This window comes from Morone saxatilis, unplaced genomic scaffold (genome assembly GCF_004916995.1).
Source record: "Morone saxatilis isolate NCDOM2014 unplaced genomic scaffold, NCSU_SB_2.0 Contig11, whole genome shotgun sequence".
In the NCBI taxonomy this organism is placed as follows: domain Eukaryota; kingdom Metazoa; phylum Chordata; class Actinopteri; family Moronidae; genus Morone; species Morone saxatilis.
Window position 1 is genome coordinate 8,282,944 of NW_023339663.1, and position 21,391 is coordinate 8,304,334.

General features: G+C 40.5%; 2 protein-coding genes across 4 annotated transcripts; one reads left to right on the plus strand and one right to left on the minus strand.

Annotated features, from left to right (window-relative positions):
- Window positions 1-4,057: 4,057 nt before the first annotated feature.
- LOC118320686 (putative ubiquitin carboxyl-terminal hydrolase 50) lies at window positions 4,058-7,125 on the plus strand. Its single transcript, XM_035651713.1, has 6 exons — window positions 4,058-4,264; window positions 4,343-4,538; window positions 4,637-4,861; window positions 4,990-5,132; window positions 5,950-6,085; window positions 6,660-7,125. The coding sequence occupies exons 1-6, from the start codon at window positions 4,080-4,082 to the stop codon at window positions 6,846-6,848; spliced, it is 1,074 nt and encodes a 357-aa protein (XP_035507606.1). The 5' UTR covers window positions 4,058-4,079; the 3' UTR covers window positions 6,849-7,125.
- A 195-nt stretch (window positions 7,126-7,320) lies between these two features.
- Window positions 7,321-18,193, minus strand: usp8 (ubiquitin specific peptidase 8). 3 transcript variants are annotated; one of them, XM_035651710.1, is made up of 20 exons: window positions 18,089-18,193; window positions 17,280-17,453; window positions 16,911-17,055; window positions 16,661-16,746; window positions 16,396-16,537; window positions 16,228-16,270; window positions 15,926-16,097; window positions 15,537-15,699; window positions 15,280-15,421; window positions 14,481-14,767; window positions 13,927-14,376; window positions 12,836-12,910; window positions 12,381-12,679; window positions 12,047-12,268; window positions 11,743-11,953; window positions 11,451-11,453; window positions 10,355-10,591; window positions 9,918-10,060; window positions 9,597-9,729; window positions 7,321-8,764 (listed from the first exon to the last, which is right to left on the minus strand). In XM_035651710.1, exons 2-20 carry the CDS (start codon window positions 17,381-17,383, stop codon window positions 8,606-8,608), a joined length of 3,216 nt encoding a protein of 1,071 aa, XP_035507603.1. In that variant the 5' UTR covers window positions 17,384-17,453; window positions 18,089-18,193; the 3' UTR covers window positions 7,321-8,605. The 3 variants fall into 3 exon arrangements, with proteins under 3 accessions (XP_035507603.1, XP_035507604.1, XP_035507605.1); XM_035651711.1 differs by having other exon boundaries at window positions 17,280-17,501; window positions 18,089-18,192; XM_035651712.1 differs by lacking the exon at window positions 11,451-11,453.
- Between the last annotated feature and the right edge of the window lie 3,198 nt (window positions 18,194-21,391).

Sequence of the window (21,391 nt, forward strand, 5' to 3'; positions counted from 1 at the left end):
CCGTTTATATGTTACACTTTAAACCTGCTACTGTTTGTTTAACTGGAACATATTCCAATGCAGAGTTGTGACTGCCAGGAGTGTCATCCTACATGACTGCTGTTGGTTAGTTTGGAGAGAAGGTGGAGTCCTAACTAGATATCAACATGGATAGTGTTTTGGCAGCTTATTACAGGGTTTATACATTGAACAATCTATGACTCTTTATTAATGATTTACTAACACTGATGCTTGCTGACTTTGTGGTTTATTATTCATGTAAAGTGGGACACTTTTTTAAAGACTTACCAATGTTTGTAACTGTAGACTTGATGGCGTATTACAACGTGGGAAACCAATGAGTATTTGTGTGGATATGGATTAACAACATTTTTACCATCCAGTGTTAAAGCTGTGGTAGCTACAACTTTCTTTACCTCTAGGAGTCCACATCATCTCTTCTAAATCAGCAGGTATAAAGTGATGTTGCTGATACTTCCCTCTCCTCTAGGGGACACAGGTTGGCTCATGTAGAACTGACAGTGACTAAACAGCCCTCCCTTGTGGAGAATCTGCAGCCTGACAATTTGAACTGATGACATTGCTAGAGAGATTGTTGTGTTAATCCCAAAAGGTGAATCTCCAGTTCTTGGGCTGGGAAAGTGGATGAATTGCTTTTGGCTTTCCTGCATTGCCGCTGTTGATGTGCTGATGAGCCATGCACTTAACCTTGGACAGCTTCAGTAGAGCTGCTGACTTGTCAACAGATCAAAAGCATTAGCAGCAGAGGAGCATTCATACTGCCGAACAGAAGGTCTCTATGTGCTGCCAAAAAAGAAAGAAAGAAAGAAAGAAAGAAAGAAAGATGGTATGACATCAGAGACATTGCCTAAAACCAACCAATTTTTATTTTTTTGTTTTTTTTTTATCTTATGAAGTTGCAGGGATGAGGAAACCAGAAGGTGAGCTGTTGAATTATGGACTCCTATGACTTGTATCCATAAATCTAGCTTTGAAAGCTATCATTTCTATGTCCTGGGACATTTTGTTATGTTTTATTTAATATATACTTCTGTCTCCCAGACCCAGAAACACAAAATAGGTTACCAGTTTTACAACTAACAATCAATGAGCGACAACCTTGATGGCGATACATACAGAATACACTGTCAATAGCTCAGAACTGCTAGAAAGTTATTCATATTCAGACTGATGTTGTGAGACACATATAAGTGAACTGTCTTTTGACTTTCAACTGATCTTAACTGAAAATGTATGTCTGTATTACTCTTTATATTTAATAGTGTAGTGTAGTAGTAGTTGTAAGTCTTTAACACCATCAGAGACGTTCATGACTTCAGCTGTCTAGTTGTTTTCTACATTTTGTTTGGTGTTAGTCTATGTTCATCAATTGAGAACGATATCATATATCTGAATGCTGGGGATAGGGCTACTCTTATATTTACATTCAGATCACAGATGGCACCTTTAGGGATAAGCTCAAGAGTAGTAGGCCACTCCAACAGCAAGACATGCCAGCACAGCAAAGGAACGGGCAACTCAGTACAGTCTGCATGCTAGATAAGAATGCATTTGCATGAACAAGTGTCACCGGGACTAAATCACTCACCCCTATCCCAAAGAACCAAAACAAACTCCTTTTCCAGTGCTTGTGGGTGGGAAGCCATTGAGGGGTTCACGTCCTTGTTGCTGCACTAGCGGCCGGTCATGACACCTGCATGGGGTGAGGTGGGATCTGGAGGACATATGCCACATGGCTGGAGATACCAGAGAACAACAGTGGCAATAGCAGTGAGAGGAGTGTAGTACACAAGAACTGGCTTTTCCAGAGTGGACATGACATGTGTCAAATAAAAATAATACAAAGGAAAGATAAAGAATGTAATAATTGAACATCTGCTGCTGTACAGGAGTTATATTTTTTACAGAAGATTAAAAGCTTGTTTCGATCTCAAATAATCACATTCAAATAATAACCGATAGTTACACTATGAAGCAAACCGATGGCTTCTAATTGGTCTATGTGTCAAGCAAAACCCTGAAATCAGGCACAAGAGGACAAAAACATGTCATGAGAGCTGCTCTGTGATCAAAGTGCTGTGTTTATAGGTTGCCAAGACACAGTTGTCTGGCTACAGTGGATGCCTGGTGATTTACCTCAACAGCAGATTCTCATGAGTGTCAGAGTGTGTGTTTCACCTGAGAACAGATCGGCACACACACATACACACATGTACAGTACACACAGTTTGTCAGACACACTTTAGAACGGGAAAACACCTTGAGTGCGCTGCATGTCTGGTTATTCTCCACTTTTGTTTTCAAACTAAACAGGCAACAGGGAGGAATTTCAGGCAGACGGCAGGTTTTTAGTGTTTTTTTAGATCAGAGGTCTCTGTTGGGAGAATCCTGTCTTTTTTTCTTAGACCAAGCAGAGAGGCTACGATGAAGGCTGAGGCTTTGTCAGTGAGGGAGTGCACTTGGATGTCAGAGGAGTGCCACCTGGTGGATGATCTGCATGGAGACTCACAGATGGAGAGCCTGTGTTTACCAAACATCTTCAGGTCCAAAAAAGTGAGGCCACTCACCAGGATTGAGACTGGACCCACTTACCAGATCTACTATACAGCCAGAGAGCTTCTGCTGGAAGTTCTGGACAGAGGAGCCGTCTTGGAGCTGATCAGGAGAGCTGCTGGTGTGAAGGCAGGAGCTAACCGTCCGTCACACATCCAGAGCAGAGAGCAAAGTGTAGATCTCTCCGACGGGGAGTATGCCGAGGCATTAACATGGTTCTCTATAGTCCTACAGAGCGGTCTGTCTGTAGGAGAGAAAAGTAGCGGCTTTGGCTCTGAGCTGACCCTAAAACTGGATGGATGGCAGGGCATCCTGAAGAGAAATAGCTTCCAGACTAACCTTTTGTCTCTGACCAGACTGGAGGATGGAGACAAGTTGGAAGCCCTCTCTGCTTTCTGTAACCATTTAACCAGGCGGTACCAGGCCTTATACACACCTGGTCAGAACCTGGCTGTGAAGAAATACAGACTTTCTTACCAGCAGGGTCCTTGCTCTCTTCATCTTGCCCTCCTCTGCGACATGAGCTCGGGGTTCATCTGTAACATGTATCTATACTGTCCGGAGCAACTCCAGAAGCAGAGTAGAAAACCTGTAGTTGAGCAGGTGGTCGGACACCTGCTGAGACCTTTCTGCAGTCACAAACACCTCATTCAGCTGGACAGCTCTGCTTGGATGGAGGGCAGACTCACAAACATCTTCTCTGGCTTTGGGGTCGATATTAATTTTGTTCCAACTGTTAAAACTCCAGTCACAGACCAAACATCACCTATAGTGGTGATGCCAGATCAGCAACACACATCTGAGGACTCACTGTCTCAACTAGTAGCCCACCTGCAAGGCTGGACCGGACCTGCTCTGTTTCCTCTGTCAGACCTGAAAGGGTCAGTGGAAGACGTGTTTCTCCCAGGCCTCTGGGCGACGTTACACATTATCTGCATCAACACATTTGTGCTCCACACTCTGCAGAACCAGGGCTCAGGCAGGCAGGTCCACATGACTGACTTCACCAGGACTCTAGCCTCTCAGCTGGCTGTGGACAGCAGCATCACTGTGCCTGTTCTGCCGCAGCTGAACAGCACTTCCTATGCAGAGAGAAGTTTTTCTAAGCAAAGGTTAGTCTTGCTGTTTGTTAGAAGTGTCAATCCAAGCTAATAATAGGCTTCATGATAAAACAGAAACAGAAAAGGCAAGCCAAAGCCGTTGTACAGTGATAACTTTCTATTTTTGAAAGCATTAGATCTCTAAAAATATTTGTTGAGGCTCCATTATTTTGAATTCAGTTCAATTCATTTCAGTGCAACTTTAGCTGAATTCAATTAAATAGGACTGTTCGAGTAATCTACAACAAACAATGAAATGTAGACTGCTTGATAAATTACTACAGCAATCAATTATCAAAACTGTTGTAGATTAAGAAAGTGTTTAATGCATTGAATACAGGAATGCAAATGTTTTTGTTCTGTCACTGGTCTTGCAGGAAAAATACTATCAGCTGTGGTTTGGTGATGGAAAATGAGAAACCAGGCTGCAGATCAGCAAAGAGGTTGCAAAGGTGGAACAGAGCAGGAGTGTGCGGTTTGGACAACTCGGGAAACTCCTGCTACTTAAATGCTGTGTTACAGTGTCTGTGTTCCACTGTGCCCCTCGTGGAGCACCTCCTTAATCAGGACACTCGTAAAGAGCTTTCCAGGTAAGACCACCCTCCAACTCTCTTTCTGGCTCACTTGAATGTCATGTTTTCCCAGTGGTTTAACCTCTGTTTACACAGGTCCAGGTGCCGGGTGGCCGAGGTGTTTGTGCGCCTGCTGGACGAGATGTGGATGGGAAGGAGTTCCAGCTGTGCCCCCGTGGAGGCCAGGTCTGTGCTGTGCTCCATCCTCCCCCAGTTCAACAACTATTCCCAGCAAGACGCCCAGGAACTGCTGCTCTCTCTCCTCAATGCACTCCATGATGACCTCAAAAAGGTGCAGCAACATCTATCACATTATGCACTCACCAGGTACCTCTGTGGCAAATCACTACACCTACAGGAAGAGTAACTCTGCGTGTTTATGTTTACAAGGTTGCAAAGCGCCAAATGCTCTCCTCAAAACAACAGCCGAGACAAGACCAGAATAGAAACTGTGCCACTGCAGCTGGGGAGTCTACCATTGTCTCGCATCTGTTTGAGGGCCAACTGAGCTACATGACCCTCTGCATGCACTGCGATCACCAGGCACACAGCACACAGACCTTCACTGTGCTGTCACTTCCAATTCCAACACACATCATTAAGTGCTCCATTCAGGTACCTTTTTAACAACTTGAAACCATTAAAAACATCATCCAGACAGTATGCATGTATTATTTTAGATACTGATAGTCTTGCCCTTATTATTCTGTGCTTCCTCACAGTTGTGTCTCTGTGTTGTGCAGGATTGCCTGTCACTGTTCTTTGAGCAGACTGTCCTGACCGGGGGAGAGCAGATGCTGTGTTCAGTGTGTGGGCTGAGGAGAGAAACAACGGTCCTCACTTGTTTGGACAAACCTCCAGAGATCCTCATGTTGCACCTGAAACGGTGGGTAGAATTATCTGTTAAGGTAACTGGTTATTGTAAGGGTACATGTTTAATAGATGAGTCTTCAATCTTGAATCACCATTGATACAAAAATCTTACCAAAAGGTCCACTTAGAAGCTGGTCTGGGGCTTTCAATCATGGGTTAAAAACTTAATTCTTCAAAACCTCAGTTCAAAGTATTGTCCCATTCAATGTATGACTTACAGTTGAGTCTATGATAATTAACAAGTCCTTAGATTAGCTATGAACCAGAGAGTCTGGTTCAGGCTCATCAAAAACAACACAGTTCATCATCAAGTATAATGCTGCTAAAGAGACTTTGGTTTGTTCTTCTGATAAACTTGTTTTACCTTCGAATAGTCTGCATTTGCTCTTTATTTATGCATTTGCAAATACTTTCACAAGCTTTATAAAACCTGAGATCATGAGTGAATAGTTGAAGGATAATTGATAAACTAAACATATAATTTATCATCAAACCATCTTGTTAATGAGATAGGTCAGAGAAAAAATGCCAGACACAGAAGAAGAGAAAGACAAGCTAATTTGATGAGTTTAACTATGGATGTTTTAACTGTGAGTAAACTTTCATGAAGTTATGGACTGTTAAATGTTAAGTACACAAAATAACAGTGCCTTGAACGTCAATTCAATAAGAGTCATGCATTCTTTATGCACTAACATGAGTTATGTATTCTATTATTAAGTGCTGCTGCATCTAAACACTGGATATACTGGTGAGCTAATGTTGTGAGTATTATTAGCTGTAAACCAATAATATCTTCTAAATCAATGTGATCTTTATCTCCTGTGCAGGTTTGGTTGTAAGGGAAAGAACCAGGTGAAACTGAGGACTAACGTTACGTTCTCCACGAAGCTCGATCTCACTCCATTTCTATCCAGCTCGGTACAGAAGACCTCATATTCTTCATACTGCCTCTATGCTGTTGTGGTGAGTAAACACACTCACACTCTCTCACACACACACACACACACACACACGGATCCCTACTTGCTAAATTAATTGTTGAATCATTTTGAAGGTGAAATATCTTTTGACCAGTAGTTTGATGTAGTTCAACTGTATCAGTCAATACTAGCTTGTTACTTTAATCTGGAAGGTGAAGTTTAGACTTTTTTTACAGTGTGTTGCTGTACAGCTGTTATATAGGTAGAGTAAAACAGCATTAGTCTCGGCCTAAATAATAACTTTGATAGGGACAATCAGATATAAAAACAGACAAAATGGGTCACCAATTTATTATTTGTTGCTGCTTATTGTCATCATTTCCTGTTTTTTTATGTCACAGTATGGCAATACATTTTGCTGCAGCTTGCAGATTTGATTTTCTTATAAGGTGTCTACAGGAAAATGACAGCTCTTAGTCAAATGTAAATCAATTCAACAAGAGTATAATAATATTTGCATGGAATGTCTGCAAAGCAATGGAGTTTTGACCTCTCTTTTCCATCTGCTGGGACATTTTTTATGTACTAAAATGTATGTTAACTCTTCCCTTCTCTAGAACCATACAGGTCATCTTAACATGGGTCACTATACAGCTCTGTGTCAGAACGCCCTAACCCGGACCTGGCACTGTTTTGACGACTCGGACGTCAGAGAGGTACAGGACAGCCTCGTGCAATCACCAAATGCCTATATGCTGCTCTACAGCTGCAAGCCCTTTCAAAAGCCAAACATCCATGGACTCTGAGCTCTCCAAGCAGGCCACATCAATCCATTATCAGTCTGACAACGTTATTGAAGTCCAATGCTAGAGTGCTGCTGGAGTGTAACATCTTGTTTTTCTGCTGGCTTCTCCAAACCTGTACTCCAAATAAACATTCCAGCATTGTGTGCCATTATTATAGCCAACTGTTTCCATGTAATGTTTATACACCATATTGTCTTATACAGGCACGGTTTCATTCAGTCGTTTGCCTGTACATACATTTTTGTGACACCACCGTAGCTGATATATCCTGAAACATTCACAGACACAAATGAACACACTAATTTGAAGCAATTTTAATAAATAGTCATACGAGTTGTTTGAGGTTAATATAATCGTTATATCTGAAACAACTTTTTTTTTTTTTAGAGCATTAAGAAATAAAATGTACAAGTAAAAAACTGATTATGATTTCATGCTAGGCAATAAAACTGTACTCAGGAAGTAGTGAGTCAAATCCTGCCACCTCGGATCTCTGGTCCATTCAAAAAAAAAAAAAAAAAGAAAAAAACACCACATCAGAATACTTTGTGCTTGCTCTCGTCAGTTTGTCGGTCAGTGAGTCAGGCAGCAAATGTTGACACTAGCGCACTTGTTAAAGTGAATTTCTCTTCTCTTCATATTGTACCAGGTCACAGAATACAGAAATAAGATGAATCCGATAAATCAAAATTCCAGCCTCTTAGAAACATCACTGGTATAAGCCAAGAAAGTTATGCCAATAATTTGTCCTTTAAAAATAGTTTTTTTTGTGTTTGAATATAATAATGTAAAGAGTTAAGTATGTTTAACATAGAATACATTCTACAACAAACTTTATAGGAGCAGGTAAGTTCTTCGGTCACTGGCTGAACCGAGCAAGACAGACAAGATCTCAGCATCAGTATCACTTTAGAGCATTCTGAGTCGCGTACTAATGTCTGCTGTTAAACAATGTGTTCTACATAAACAACTTAAATTGATTGCATATTGTGTAAGTGCAAGAATGTGGTTAATATGGACAAGCAACAATTTCAGTTCCCTGTTCTCTTTAAGAAGAATGCAAAATTCAACACACAGTCTGTTCCATCACCGTTAAGATCATGTTAAACATCAGAAGGCTATAGAGTTAAACCCCTAAAACACATGGTTTGTCTTTATGAATATGGTGATACGACGATGGTTGCTACTTTCAAGAATATAAAGAAATAATGATTTGGTCACTTAACAGATACCTTGCCCTCGAGTATTTACATTTTTGTATGTGCAACATCAGCATTGGTAAGTATGTACATGGCATCTAACTGTTAACCCTGGTGTATACCCAGTACAAGAAAGCTGAAGATCAGTTCTGCAATACGGCCATCCACACTGAGTGCAACAGAAATGACAGTGAAGAGCATCTGAATCAGCTGTCAACCCTACAACACAACCATAAAGGTATAGAAATCAGAGTAAAAGGAGCATCTGTTTAGTCTCTAGATTATCAGTAATACGAACAGACAGCATGTTTTAATAGGTATAGGGTCCTCTAGTAGCTGAAGCATTGCACAGTGTGCCTGCACTTTTCTCCGTTCTGCGACAGACGGGATCTCATAGACTCTTTCAGAGCGTCCTCGCGTGCGCATACACCACTAGTTACCCCGCAACTACGTGCGCCATGTCCTCAGAGCTGTGATTTTAAAAAGAAAAAAAACAACCTCTAGGCTTTAGTGTCGCTGCCCTGATGGAGTGTTCCCTCTTTGTGTCCTACAGCTCGATCACAGCGTGGAGTAAAACAGGATGTAGGCAGCGGAGGACTTCACGGAAGAGGTGGAGATTTCAGACACCTCGTGGTCATCAAACTTGTACCAGCGCTGTTTGAGAGCATTCTTACAGTAGGCTGTGTAATGGCCGCCATCCAGGCCCCCGTAGTGGTTCTGGTAGTGGAAAAGAAGAATGTTAAGTTTGTTTGAACAGCTAGACAATCATTACATTGAATACTTATTTTTAAAATACCTGGAGCTGCAGTTTTGAATGTTTACTTAACAAACACCTCAAACTAGTTCTCATGTAAGCTCACTTATAAAAATGTGTTTCATCTAAATTAATTTTCTTGAGAAGAAAACCTGCCTGGGCAGTATGAGCACAGGTTATTCTGTCTTTATTTTCATAAACTATGCTACAGTAGAACTCATTTGTTATAGCCTTATTTATTAGAACTATTTATGGACCCCGCCCAACCAAAGGACTGACAGCTTAAGAAAGATGGACTAGACAAAAGTATAGTATACATTATAGCAATAATAATAATAATACATTGCTCTGTATATGTATATTGTCTGCATCTTTTAAGGCTAAAACACACCAGTGGACAGCGCCACGGCAAGTCATATGACACACGTCAAGCACTGTCCCTAGCACAGACAGGAAAGGAAGCACTGTGGGCTTGTGGTAAACAGCAGATTGGTATTGATGACAAGTGATCCTTTGCAACAGCAGGTGGCATAGTTGTCCCATTCAGCAGGAAGTAACCTGAACCGTTTCAACTGTGAAGGCTTACTGTTTACTTTTTTCATTACTGTAATGAATCATTGTTGTTTTTACATTTTATTTCATGGACAAAGTACTGTATAAGCCTACAGTCTCTTGACTTCTCCTGTAACCAATTTGTATTAATTTAACTGTGTAAATACATTTTAAAACAAATACAGAATGGTTATTTGTTATTATAATATATAAAATATATTTGCACATTTCACTTCTACTTACTGAAACTCCATAAAGGCTGTATTTCTTCAGGTTCTGTTTGGGTCCAATGACATACTGGGCCAGGTCCAGATTGTCTAAAGAGAAGTCCACAAACGTCTGCAGCTTCTGCTTCCATCTACCCTCATAGGAGAATCTGCAGAAGAAAGCCAAAAAGATCAGTCCAGATTCAAATTTCCAAAAGTTTAGGAAATATTTCAATCTTATTTTCTAAAATAGTGAAAGTGAGCATTGCAAAAAGTAATTTAAAAAAGGTTTTACGAAGAATGACAAATTATTTGGTCATGGTTTACATATTTTTAAATGCAAATTTCAAATACAGACCGTTTTAAGTGCACCAGCAGAATGGGTGGGACCTTCCAGATCTCTAGTTTCTTTGTAGAATCTCTGTGTGCCTTGCAGTGTCTGCAGAAGACCTTGTTGTTGTCAGTCAGCTTCTCTTCCTTAGAGAACAGTCTCAGACAATCCTGCGAAGAAGCATCAAATATTTTAGTCAACAGTTACAAATAAATTTAAAAGAAACCTGTTACAGCTGCCTTTTTATTTTTGTTGAGACTTTATAAGCCTCCATGATGCAGTCAAGAGAAAGACACTGAAACTCATTTAATGGCAAAAAATAAAGTCTGGAACAGTACAGCCATAGCAGGTTAAAATAGTGTATAAATGTTCACAAATGCACTGTAGCTCATCAGAAACTATATTAAAAAAAAAAAGAACATTCCTGACACACGTCTGATGCACATGTTTAATGTTTGACCGACCTGCAGGGAGCACTTGCTGGTGGAGGCCAGAGGCAGCGACAGGTACATAAAGGTCTCAAATGTCCGTGACTTGCGATGGCAGGTCAGACACTGCACAGTGGACTTGAACTGTCCCTGGAACAGCGCTACAATGATGGACTCGTTCAGCAGTTTGTGTTTGCTCCAGGCCAGGTCGGCAGCCATCTGATCATCCAGATGGTCGTTTTCCTCCTCCTTGTACCGCTTCCTGTTGTCCGCCTGATACCAGAAACAGAAAAACAATATGATGGTACACGGGAACAACTGCAGCTTTAGGTGTTAGCAAAAACCTGCCTTCATGATCCCACTTAAGTGCCATGATTGTTTGGGAATATACTGGTCAGAATTATGGAGAACAATGGAAAACCACAGACGGATTTTCTAATTTCTAATTTCTAATACAAGATAAACTTTGCATTCAGCACCTAACTAATCTCTTTCAGTCTCATTAGCATGCAGTTCAGCCAGTTCACTCTTATTAGGATAGGCAGGAAGGTATGAAAGGCAGGTTAACACTTGCTAATTAATATCTGGTCAATTAGACTGACCGATGTATCAATTAGCCTGGAGAGACAGCCTGATGGCAGACAGAACTGAACATCACACAAAAGGGACGTGATGAGATGGAGAATGTGTCATGAGAAATGCACATCATCAGCTGTTACAACCTAATGAATTTAAAAGAGTGAATAGCTTGATAAGCAAAATGGGGTGAATGTAGTATTTCAACTCAACCCCAGATGGAGGCAGTATCTCCAAAAGTTCTTCTAATAACCATCTTCTCTGAGACCTTATGGTGGCATTCACAGGGAAGAATGTCTTTGAAAAATAATCAGGTTTTGATGTTTCAGCGAGTTTAAAAATAGTAACGTCAATATCAAGCTATGAAATGACAATTCCTAGTCCTTTCCCCCATTCAAATGCACATGAAACCAGTCAAATTAGTCAATACAGGCAATGAGGCATGTCTTGGGTCTACATGCACAGAGGTTCTGAAAGAGCATCAGACCAGACAGATGCAGACACGCCACACTCACACTGCTGCAGGAGGACCAAGGACACACAGCTATTTACTTACTCTCTAATTTGCCATCAAAATGAAACCCGGTGAAAAAACAGAAAGAAGGAAAATGATAAAAGACTAAGTTTTTATTGTTAACAGGCAAATGTGCAACAACATACAGGGCTAGTAGCAGGCAAGCCTTAGAAGCCATGGTTAAAAAGAATATTATATAATGAGCATATTTAGATGTAAACGTTTCTCTTTTCTGTTTTTTTTGCACCCCTAGCTGATATAGAAACCTTTTAAAGTCTTTATTTATGCCACACTTGTAGTAATGCGAGTTGCATGAAACAAGTGTCCACATTACCTTGTTGAGGTCCTCATGGAGTCCATCCATGAGGAACAGCAGCAGCTCCTGGGAGTCTTGCTGGTCATAGCCAGCAAACTGATCATTGATCTTGCCTATGGTGATCTTGAAGTCCCGCGGGCTGATGCACTTGTACAGACCGGACCACAGGGCCTTCATGATGACACCAAACTCCTCTGCCACCTCCCCTTTATGACCAAGGACGTTGTACCTGGAAAAGGAAAACAGCAGACACAGAGATGTTAAACATTTCCTCATACCCGATATCTTTATGGGAAGTAATTCCACTTTTCTGGGCTCCAACCTGTTGATGTCCTCCATGTAATAATTGTTGTTGAAGTACTCAGCCAGGGCAGGAGTGTTACACAGACACTGCAAGATGGAGTTCATGTAGCACGTGTTGCCCATGTTACGAAGGCCAGTCAGTGATGCACCTAGACCTCCAAACGTAGGATTCAGGTTGCGAATTTTGGCAGCCGAAGGTCGCACAATCTCCACTTTAGAATAGACTTTAGCAGTGGCAGGTCTGTGAGGGGCACAATGACAGAATGCCAGACTTCTTTATTCAGAGACAAGACTAAAGGAAATATAATGTGTAATATATCCAAAGAAATTCAGTTCACGTGTGTGTGCCTTACTTGGTCTCCCTGTTGATGGTGGGTATGACAGCAGCAGTGGTCGGGGCAGTGGCCTTCTTCTGGGCCTCCTCTCTCAGATCCTGGCTGATATCAGGGGAGGAGTAGGAGCGTTTCAGTTTGGACTGCTCCCGCTCTCGTTCACGGTTGGCGTCCGGCTCAGCTGGTTGTGGTGGTTTCTGCTTGACTGTTGGCGGTGTAGAGGGTGGGGTCTGGGGAACGGTGACTTCAGGGGGGTACAGGTGAACACGGTTTGTTGGGGAATGGTAGTATCGGTAGGTCCCTGTTACTATGTCAAGGAACTAGTCAAAAAAGGGAGGGGTAAACAAGAAAAGATATAACACATTAGGTAGAAAGTAACAATGAGGCATAAGGAAATAGCATTTATTTTAAACAATTATTTTTATCTTCAATAACTCCAAATTACTCAACATATTTTAGATTTAAACATCCAGTACCTTCATCCAACCGTCTGGAAGGCCTGGTACACTCCTACCCATCTCCTCACTCCTTGCTCGAGTCAGGGGCTCCCTCTGTGGAATAAACATACAAACACTGACTTCACTTATACGACAAAAATTAGTGTAATGTATGGGGCTTTTCTGAATCTTCTGGCATTGTTCAAACTGTCTGACTCATAAACCAAGAGGGTGAGAATTGAGAACCGATTCCAAAATGTCCGATCTATCAGAATCGTACGCCACTGAGTTTATCAATTCCTTTTTATTAATGCCCGTATGTTTTTCTTACAGTTACGCATTGCAAAACAATTACGTCAAACTTGTGCGTCGACGCTGCTGGACACTTGCAACAACAAGGAGTCATGATGGAGAGAAGGAAATGTGGCCTTCACAAAGAAACTCAAACTACTACAACTACTCTTTCTACACAGGCTCAGAGAAAATAAAACTGTTGCATTGATGGTGAAAATCTATGTAGGCCTACTTTAACACTGAAAGTACAACAGAAAATTTATCAGGAATCAATAAGGTAATTAACAAAGAATCGGACCGAAATGCAGAATCAATAATGGTAATCGTAAATTTCATCTTTATATACCAAATGTCTTTGGAAAGATGATTGCTGGAATCAAAACTAATATGAGAACGTCAAATTGGCACTGCCCAGTGCAGTGAGATGGAAACTCGGGTGAGTGTGAGAGGAAGCGTGCAGAGAGAACTGAAAGGGAAACTTTATTTGGTACCTCTGCAATGTCATTCGGGGTAATTATATAGTATGGAAGAAGTGTGTGGAGCCACAGTCTCTGGGTCAAATGTGGATTCAATATGCAGCTGTATAAAAGATGTATTACATTATTAGATGTTTTATCTTTATAAATAATTTTCTTTGGGGCTTTGCTCTTTAATTTACCTAAGTACTAAGCTTCACAGGAGCCAAGCAGCTTTGAATCCTTCATGTCATCAGATCAGATTGATGGGCCGTGTGATAGGATTTCACAAGTTTCCTTTTAGCAACAGATCGAAGACACTAGACTTTAAAAAGGACTCTAATGTCACCATCTGATCCATACTCTGAAAAGAGGACTCACCTTAATTTCACTAACAATATGGTTGGGAGCAGGCGAGTCCAGAGACATACTCTTCGAGGGTGTATCAGAGTTCTGCTCCTTTCCCTTCCTCTCTTTCTCCTCCCACACCCGGTTCTCTTTGTCTTCCTCTTCTTCCGCCTTCTGCCTCTCAAGTCTCTTTTTGTCCTGATGTCCTTTGTCCTCCTCTTCCTTCTCCCGCCTCTCCTCCTCTAAACGACGTTCCTGCATGCGTTTCTCCTGCTCTTGCCTCGCCTTCTCCATCACTGCCACCGCCTCAGAGTGTATTTGACTTTGCTCTTCTTTCGACAGAGACGCGTTGGAGGAGTAGGGTGGTTTGACTGAGCGGTCAGGGACAACTGGGCCGTTCTGTGTGGATTCCTTCGCTGACCCATTCTGGTTGGGCTTAGGCTCGTCCGACACCCGGACGGAGGGTTTCTTGGTACGGTCAAACTGGGACAGAAAAACAAAATACCAGTGTTGTTTAGACACACTTGGGAGTCCTTCATGTTTTGTATTCTCCAAAAGTTAAATAGTTATCAGAGTAGATACAATACCTGTGGGAAGGCCTTGGCTGTTGTAGGCGACTGGCTGGATATGCCTGCCGCAGGGCCCTTCTTATTAAGGTCTAGCAAAGAATTTGTGGAGCCTGTGACAGGGTAATTGACAGTGTCTGGCAACCTGTCAGTAACCATAGAAGTTTTAGACATGGGGGGTTCTGCGGGTGCAACCCCGTTCACCTGCACAGGAGCAAAGACTTCCTGAGGCTCAGGTGTATCCTCTGGCTCTGGTTGAGGTGGGGTCGGAGGCTTTGGTTCCTCTAGGGATGGGTAGCTAAAGTTCACTGTGCAAAACAAATGAAAAAGAATTAAAATACATCTAAGGGAGAATAATTTCTTAGAAACATTAGACTGAAGAGTCCCGCTACACTGTACTTAACAGCCTTCACAGTGTTACTGGCCATAATTTTTCAGGTTGACCACTACAATATGCTTTAGAAACTACTGTACTGTTATCAAAAACAGTACCCTACAGTATGAAACCACAATAGCTGGTAACAGATTTTATTTGTTGACCGTTGTTGTAATTGAGCGTTCAGGAAGGGAGCCAATCAGAAAAGAACAATGTGTAAGGTTCAGATATAGATTTTGTGGTGAATGCCAAATCTGAAATTGGAGTCTAAAGTGTGACATTTTGAATCTCGGGCAGAAATGAACCCGCTTTGTTTTACAAATTTCTAAAAATAAAATAACAGCAGCTGCAGTAACACAAACCCAGGTAATAAATAAAAACCCAGGGGGTCGATAAACACAAAGCACCACAGCTGTAATTTCATGCTGTGCTGGTGATACTCACACAGAGGGAGGGTGTTAGTGATATTCTGTCTAGGTGGCCGAACTTTAGCGTTGGTTGTGTACATGGGGTAAAACAGCAGCCAGTTCTCGTAGCCTCCCTCCAGCACCAGCGGTTCACTGCGCAGGATGGTGATACTGTCCCACTGTAGTGTGCAAACACATTACTATGATTCACAGGAACGTTCTGCTGTTGTTATTAACACTTTAAGAGTTACACATAAGTGAGTGCACAAAGACCACACACACACACACAGTTACCTTATAGAGGGCATCTTTGAGGCTCTGCAAGGTGGTGCCCAGTGTAAGGTCAGTGACAGAACTGAACCAGTCCAGCAGGACTATATAATCCACAAATCCACGTTGTCTCCAATGTTCTTTGGACACATCCGGCAGCTTTGCCTCAATCTGAGTCACAGTGATTCTGAAAAGGCATGACATTACAGTTCAAGAGGTCAGAGAGTTGAGAATCTTTCATTGTTTGACAGATGATGACACAAACAAAAGGGAACAGGAAAACAAATTAAAGCAAATTAGAGAATAGAGAATAGATTTGTTTGTATTATCATTCCCAAAACCAGATTATGAATTATACATTTAGTGTCAGATCAAACAGTTAGGTATGCCTTGTCTCCAAACCCCTTTCTCACCCTGGGGTAACGGCCTCCTCAGGCACACAGATGCAGGTCTGGGCTGGGACCTGAATGTGAGACTCCTCAAAGTCTCTGTGGCTGCGGGCGTCCATGACAATTATTGTAATCGTCTGGTCCTTCATCATGTTGAAAAGTTTCTCAGCTGTGATCCCACCAGCTGGCACCACAGCTATGAGATAAAGTCATTAAGTCAACACAAGACCAATAACTGTAAAAATCTATCACACTCCAAAAAGACTTAATGGGTTTAGAATTAAACATAATCGCAGCCAGTTTCTCTTTTGTGTTATCCTGCTTACCTTTTGAGGTTGCATTCTTCAGATCATTCTGTTCTCCTTTTACCTGACATACAGACAAAGAAATGATTATGTCTGACTGGGCAAAGTAAAGGTTTGGTGTCTGCATCACGTCAATATGTTTTTATATGCAAATACCACAACACTGTATTCATTATCTACCATCTCTACCTTTTTGCTGTCCTTCTTGTTTGCTGATGATACTTTTGGAGAGCCTCGACCACCTTCTTTCTCTGTTATTTCCTCCTTCCTTTTCTTCTCCTCTTGTCTCTCCTTCTCCTCAAGTTTTTTTCGAACCTCAACTTCCTCATACCTGTTTAAAATGTAAAGATAAGTCAGGTAAAACAGAGAAATGTGATTAGATCCTCACATTCTGATGTCCTATCGTGCATAACATAATAAGGTGTGTACAATCTAACACAACAAAGCCTCTAACCTGAGTTTAAGGCTTTCAGAGAGCTTCTCGGCTTCTTCGATGGCTTTCTTAAAGCTGGTTGGCCCAAGCATGGTCATGTAATACTCCTTTGTACATTGAAATAAAAAAAAAAAAAGTTATTCAGAAATCACAAACTTTAATTCGGGAAAAAAAATTTAACTTGTCAGCAAGTCTTTACATAGCAAATACTAACCCCTTAAAGTTAGTTATAAAACACACAGATGTTACAATTGTCAATTATTAACTTTACCGGTTGCTGCTTGAAGTCTGGTCTTTTCTTGATGATGTCATATACTGTCAAGTACTTCATGTACAGGACATAAGACTTCTCCTCATCTCTGTCCAGACGACACTCCTCTGCCGCCTTGAAGATTTTGCAGGCACTCTGGACATAGCTGTAAGACAGCATATATATAAAACAAAAATACTTTTATCACCATGTGATTACGATGTCCTCGGTTCATGTCTGACAGGGGACCTTTGTGGCACGTTCGCTCTAAGTGATGCTAGAAAGGCACAGAAAAATTCACATCCTTTGTGTTATGGGAGTGTTTTCCAGGGCTACGGATGACTTAACCAATACCACAGTCGTCACAAATAACAAGAAACCTAACGTTACCTTCTGGTGCTCGTCTTGTCTGCCTTAATTTCAGCCTTTTTATTGAGGTCACCCAGAGATGTGGACAGATACAGCTCTTTGACCCCGGTGGATACAGCAGGCATCTTCGCGGCTGTTCAGTCAGAGCTCACAGGCAGGCAACCAGTCAGTCCTGTACACCAGCTCTGGACATCTCTGGAAACACGTTTGTCACAGCGAAATACAGTCAACACACGCTGCCTCCTAAAACAAAACAATTATTATCGAACAAGATTGCCTATCGTTTAGCAGTAACGTCACCGCGACAACATTCAAAACAATTGAGTTTTTCACTTTTCTGTTTTAAAAAAAAAAAGGCCACATTTACGATACGCTAAGCTTGAAAACAAGGCATGTCGACGACAGTGTTGCTCTCACTGACAGCGAACATCAGGTAGCTCCTGGATGTAGTTAGCTGTCGCAGTAAATGTCAACACTGACGACAACAACAAGGGGAATAGTTTAAAGGCTAATGTTAGCCGCGACATTGTGCCTTGACTGGATGCCTGCTGGCCGACTAACATAGCAAGACATTTTATTTAACGTAGAGCATGAACGAAAAACATTGGTTTGGTGTAACAATTTAACTCATCAAAATGTTAACTTGGCTTTTGTTACCTTCCAAGTTAGCCACTAGCTACGTTAGTTAGCTGTGAAGTCACGCAGTTACGTTATCCCACAGCTACAATCACATCCGGCAGTGAAGAGCTGTTTTATAGTAACAGCGCCGACACACATAACGTTATATACGGGCCGATTTCTCGATAACATAACGTTCATTTAAAAATTACCTCTTTCTGATCCGTTGCTTACACTTCTGCCACTTTTTTTTGACAGCTGATTCCTGACTCCTTCCTCCTCCTTCCTCCTCCTCTTCTCCTTTTTTCCTCCTCCCCCTCTTCTTTTGGTTTCATGTCGGGTTGCAACCATGACTTCTAAGGTGCATACCGCCACCTACTGCACCGGAGAATGTAGAGTGAGTTATGGTTATATGAGACTACTGTACATCAAAATTAAATAAAGAAATCACATTTAAAAAAAAAAGTATAATAATAAAAACCTAACTAATTCGTATAATATAACCCTATATGCTTTAAATATTCCACAGCGGCTTTCTGTGTTAGACTTAGACAGACTTTATTTGTCATTTGGATTTGCATCAAAATGAAATGACGTTACAATGACACACAGCAGGAATAGAGAGGCAGTATGTACAGTCGAACAAAATAGATATAAAACTTTTATATAAAAGTATTATAAAACTCTTGTATATAAAAAAAACCCCGTAGAGATAATATATATTGCACAATTTTAGTTGCCTATGGTAAAATTAACTATTTGGTATATAATACAAATAAGAAAAATGCGATGAATATATCTTTTGTATAAAAGACCTATTGTTTAGTTTCCATTTTCTTCTTGCCTGACTTGTCTCTTCCCTATATTTTCTACAATGCAACAGTGTATGTTCTACACATTCTTTGTTTTTATATTTCAAACATTCATCTGATTGACCTTTACTTAAAAACAATGTTTTATTTAACCCTGTGTGGTCAAACTTCAGTCTGGGTAAAACGGTCTCCTCCCTTCTGTTCTTAGCTGGCATCTTTAATGTTGCATTACTGCCACCTTCCCGAGTTAAATCTCTGCATCACTAACCACTCTTAGTCTTGCCCATAGACTTAAATAAAAACTCTTTTTATACATGAATAATAGCCTACATTTTTTTTATAGTTCAGTGTGTATGCCCTCTCTGCTACATATTTCCTGTTTGCTATCATCACACATTGTTGAATGTTTCAGATACTTTGCATTATTCATAAACCAGTCAGATGCATTCCTATAGGCTTAGTGTTCACGTTGCTATGTCCCATTGTTAATCTTGCCATTTCTTTGCACTGCCCTGCACTCTTGCTCCACTTGTACCACAACCGTGTATCAACAGTGTCAATCTGATACTGGTATGTTGTCTAGCTTTTCCCTGTATATAATGTGTTTATGTTTGCTTTGTTTGGCTGTATCTTTGTTCTGCGGACTGTGTGTAAGTACAGCGATATACCTACCTATATACAGTCTATGGTGCCTGCTAGAGCCTGACCTATAAAAAAAGTTATATAACTTTCTGTTTCTTTCCCTTATACCCATACTTCTACATACACAGAGTTAATTACTGAAATATTGATTTTTAGAAGGATCAGGTAGCCTACAGTTGCATAGTACAGTGGCTAAACAACAGTCATATAAACGGATATATAGGTCAGGTCCTTATCAAAGCTAGGAATATATAAAAAGGATATATAAATATTTCTAAAGAGGCACGGTTGTAAACCAATAATCATGTCGGTGAAAAACTGGATCTAAAAAACTAAATGACACTTAAATTACATTACTTGCAATGCAATACAGTGTGATTATAGCGGAAGTGGTGTTGAAATAAATCCATATATCATAAATGTTTCACAATCTCTTACTGTTTGATTGTGAGATTAAACTTTTTGGATTCCATGACCAATAAAGTCTTTTATATTGGATTAAAACATTATCCAGAAGAAGGAGTTTTGCTTTGCACAAATTTTGTAAACTAAAAGCATTTAAAAACACAATGTTAACAAAGTGCTGCAGAGGATTTAAATTAAAGAACATGGTAAAGCAGAGTGCAATGGTGACTTTTTTAGGCATTAACACTCACAAACGTCCACTCTAGGAAGCGGTTAGTTCCTATTTCGTATTTTGTAACCTTCGTTCACTGACTCATCATTAGCCAGTGTATCTTTTCTGCTCTAAGTGGCCAAATCCTCCGTCTATGAATTATTTTTATTATAAAACCTAAGGTTTCCTTTGTGACAGACTGATGTCATGTTGATATTTTCAGCTTTTTTGAGTAAAAACAACAGAATAGCATCCATTAGGAAGCACTTTGACTTTGATGTCTCAAGGCAAAGATCGAACTGCAATTGCACAATTATGATTAAACCTGCTTTCATCAGACTCAGACTTCCGGACATAGAGGTACACAAAAAGCACAATAGTCACAGTGTTCTCTGCTCCATATCACATAACACTTATTTTGTGTATTGTACCACACACATATTTACCATTACTCTAGTCATTGCCGACGACTGGGCTTCCTGTCTTCAGTGGGATCAAAAGTCTGTGTAGCAGTTATTGCTCGGATTCAAAGAACTTGTGGGTTTAAGCTCAACTGTAATTCAGCATTTGCAAGAATAAACTATCAAATGATGTTTTGTGGACATTGTTCATATGTTAAAATGTGACTAGTTTAATAGCAAACATGACCTTACACAGTGGAACAGCTTGGACATTACAAACTGAACAGATGTAGTAACTCATATCTGCTGAATGTGTGTAATGTGTTACAATGCAACACAAAGATTATTATTTTTAAATTTGTTTTAATCCAGTACAAAATTGCATCTATATGTATAAAAAACTAAACATTAACATTACACAAATTGCATTGTATTTTCCTGGTTGAAAAACCTGAAACAAGCATACACGTCCTAAATCCTTACAGATGCTGTACAGAAATAAAAAGGAGTGTGTCTGAAGAATCATCTGTATGTGTTGTTAATAAAAAGTACACATACAGTACGCAGACTCTATTTCTACAAAATCAACCTCCGGAAAATAAAATCTAAGTTCATTAAATCTGCAGTTTTAATATGAATGTATAGGATCACTAGCAGTTTCAAATGGCTTAGATAAACAACCTCTGGTGCTTTATTAGTTTCATTGAAATGGAATGAATTGATTGCTTCTCATCATAGTCTCTTTGGTATAACGTAATGCATGCTTGCTTAGCATGTTTGAATTATGGTCAGATTTGCGTCCTTAGACGCTTAGAACCAGAGGAGAGCTAGCACATGTTGAGCACAATGCACGGTAAACAGCACAGTGTGTGAACAGTCCAGGTGCTGCTCCAGCTTTTGTCAGAGCTTAAAAGGCAGCGATAAGCTGTGACATAGATGAGTTTGCCCTCATCATCCTATTACCTTTTACTGTGTGCTCATTCATTGTTGATTTTGTTTAGACTGTCCCCTTAACCTTTCTATTTGTTTGTGAAGAGTCATCAT

Excerpts from the sequence above, each read along its gene's own strand:
- LOC118320686 (XM_035651713.1), top strand. The coding sequence starts at position 4,080 with ATGGAAAATGAGAAACCAGGCTGCAGATCAGCAAAGAGGTTGCAAAGG. Across the intron at positions 4,265-4,342 it reads ACTCGTAAAGAGCTTTCCAG|GTCCAGGTGCCGGGTGGCCG; the intron begins GTAAGACCACCC and ends CTGTTTACACAG. Across the intron at positions 6,086-6,659 it reads ACTGCCTCTATGCTGTTGTG|AACCATACAGGTCATCTTAA; the intron begins GTGAGTAAACAC and ends TCCCTTCTCTAG.
- usp8 (XM_035651710.1), bottom strand. The coding sequence starts at position 17,383 with ATGCCTGCTGTATCCACCGGGGTCAAAGAGCTGTATCTGTCCACATCT. Across the intron at positions 16,098-16,227 it reads GAAGAATGCAACCTCAAAAG|CTGTGGTGCCAGCTGGTGGG; the intron begins GTAAGCAGGATA and ends TTTATCTCATAG. Across the intron at positions 14,377-14,480 it reads CAGCCAAGGCCTTCCCACAG|TTTGACCGTACCAAGAAACC; the intron begins GTATTGTATCTA and ends TTTCTGTCCCAG.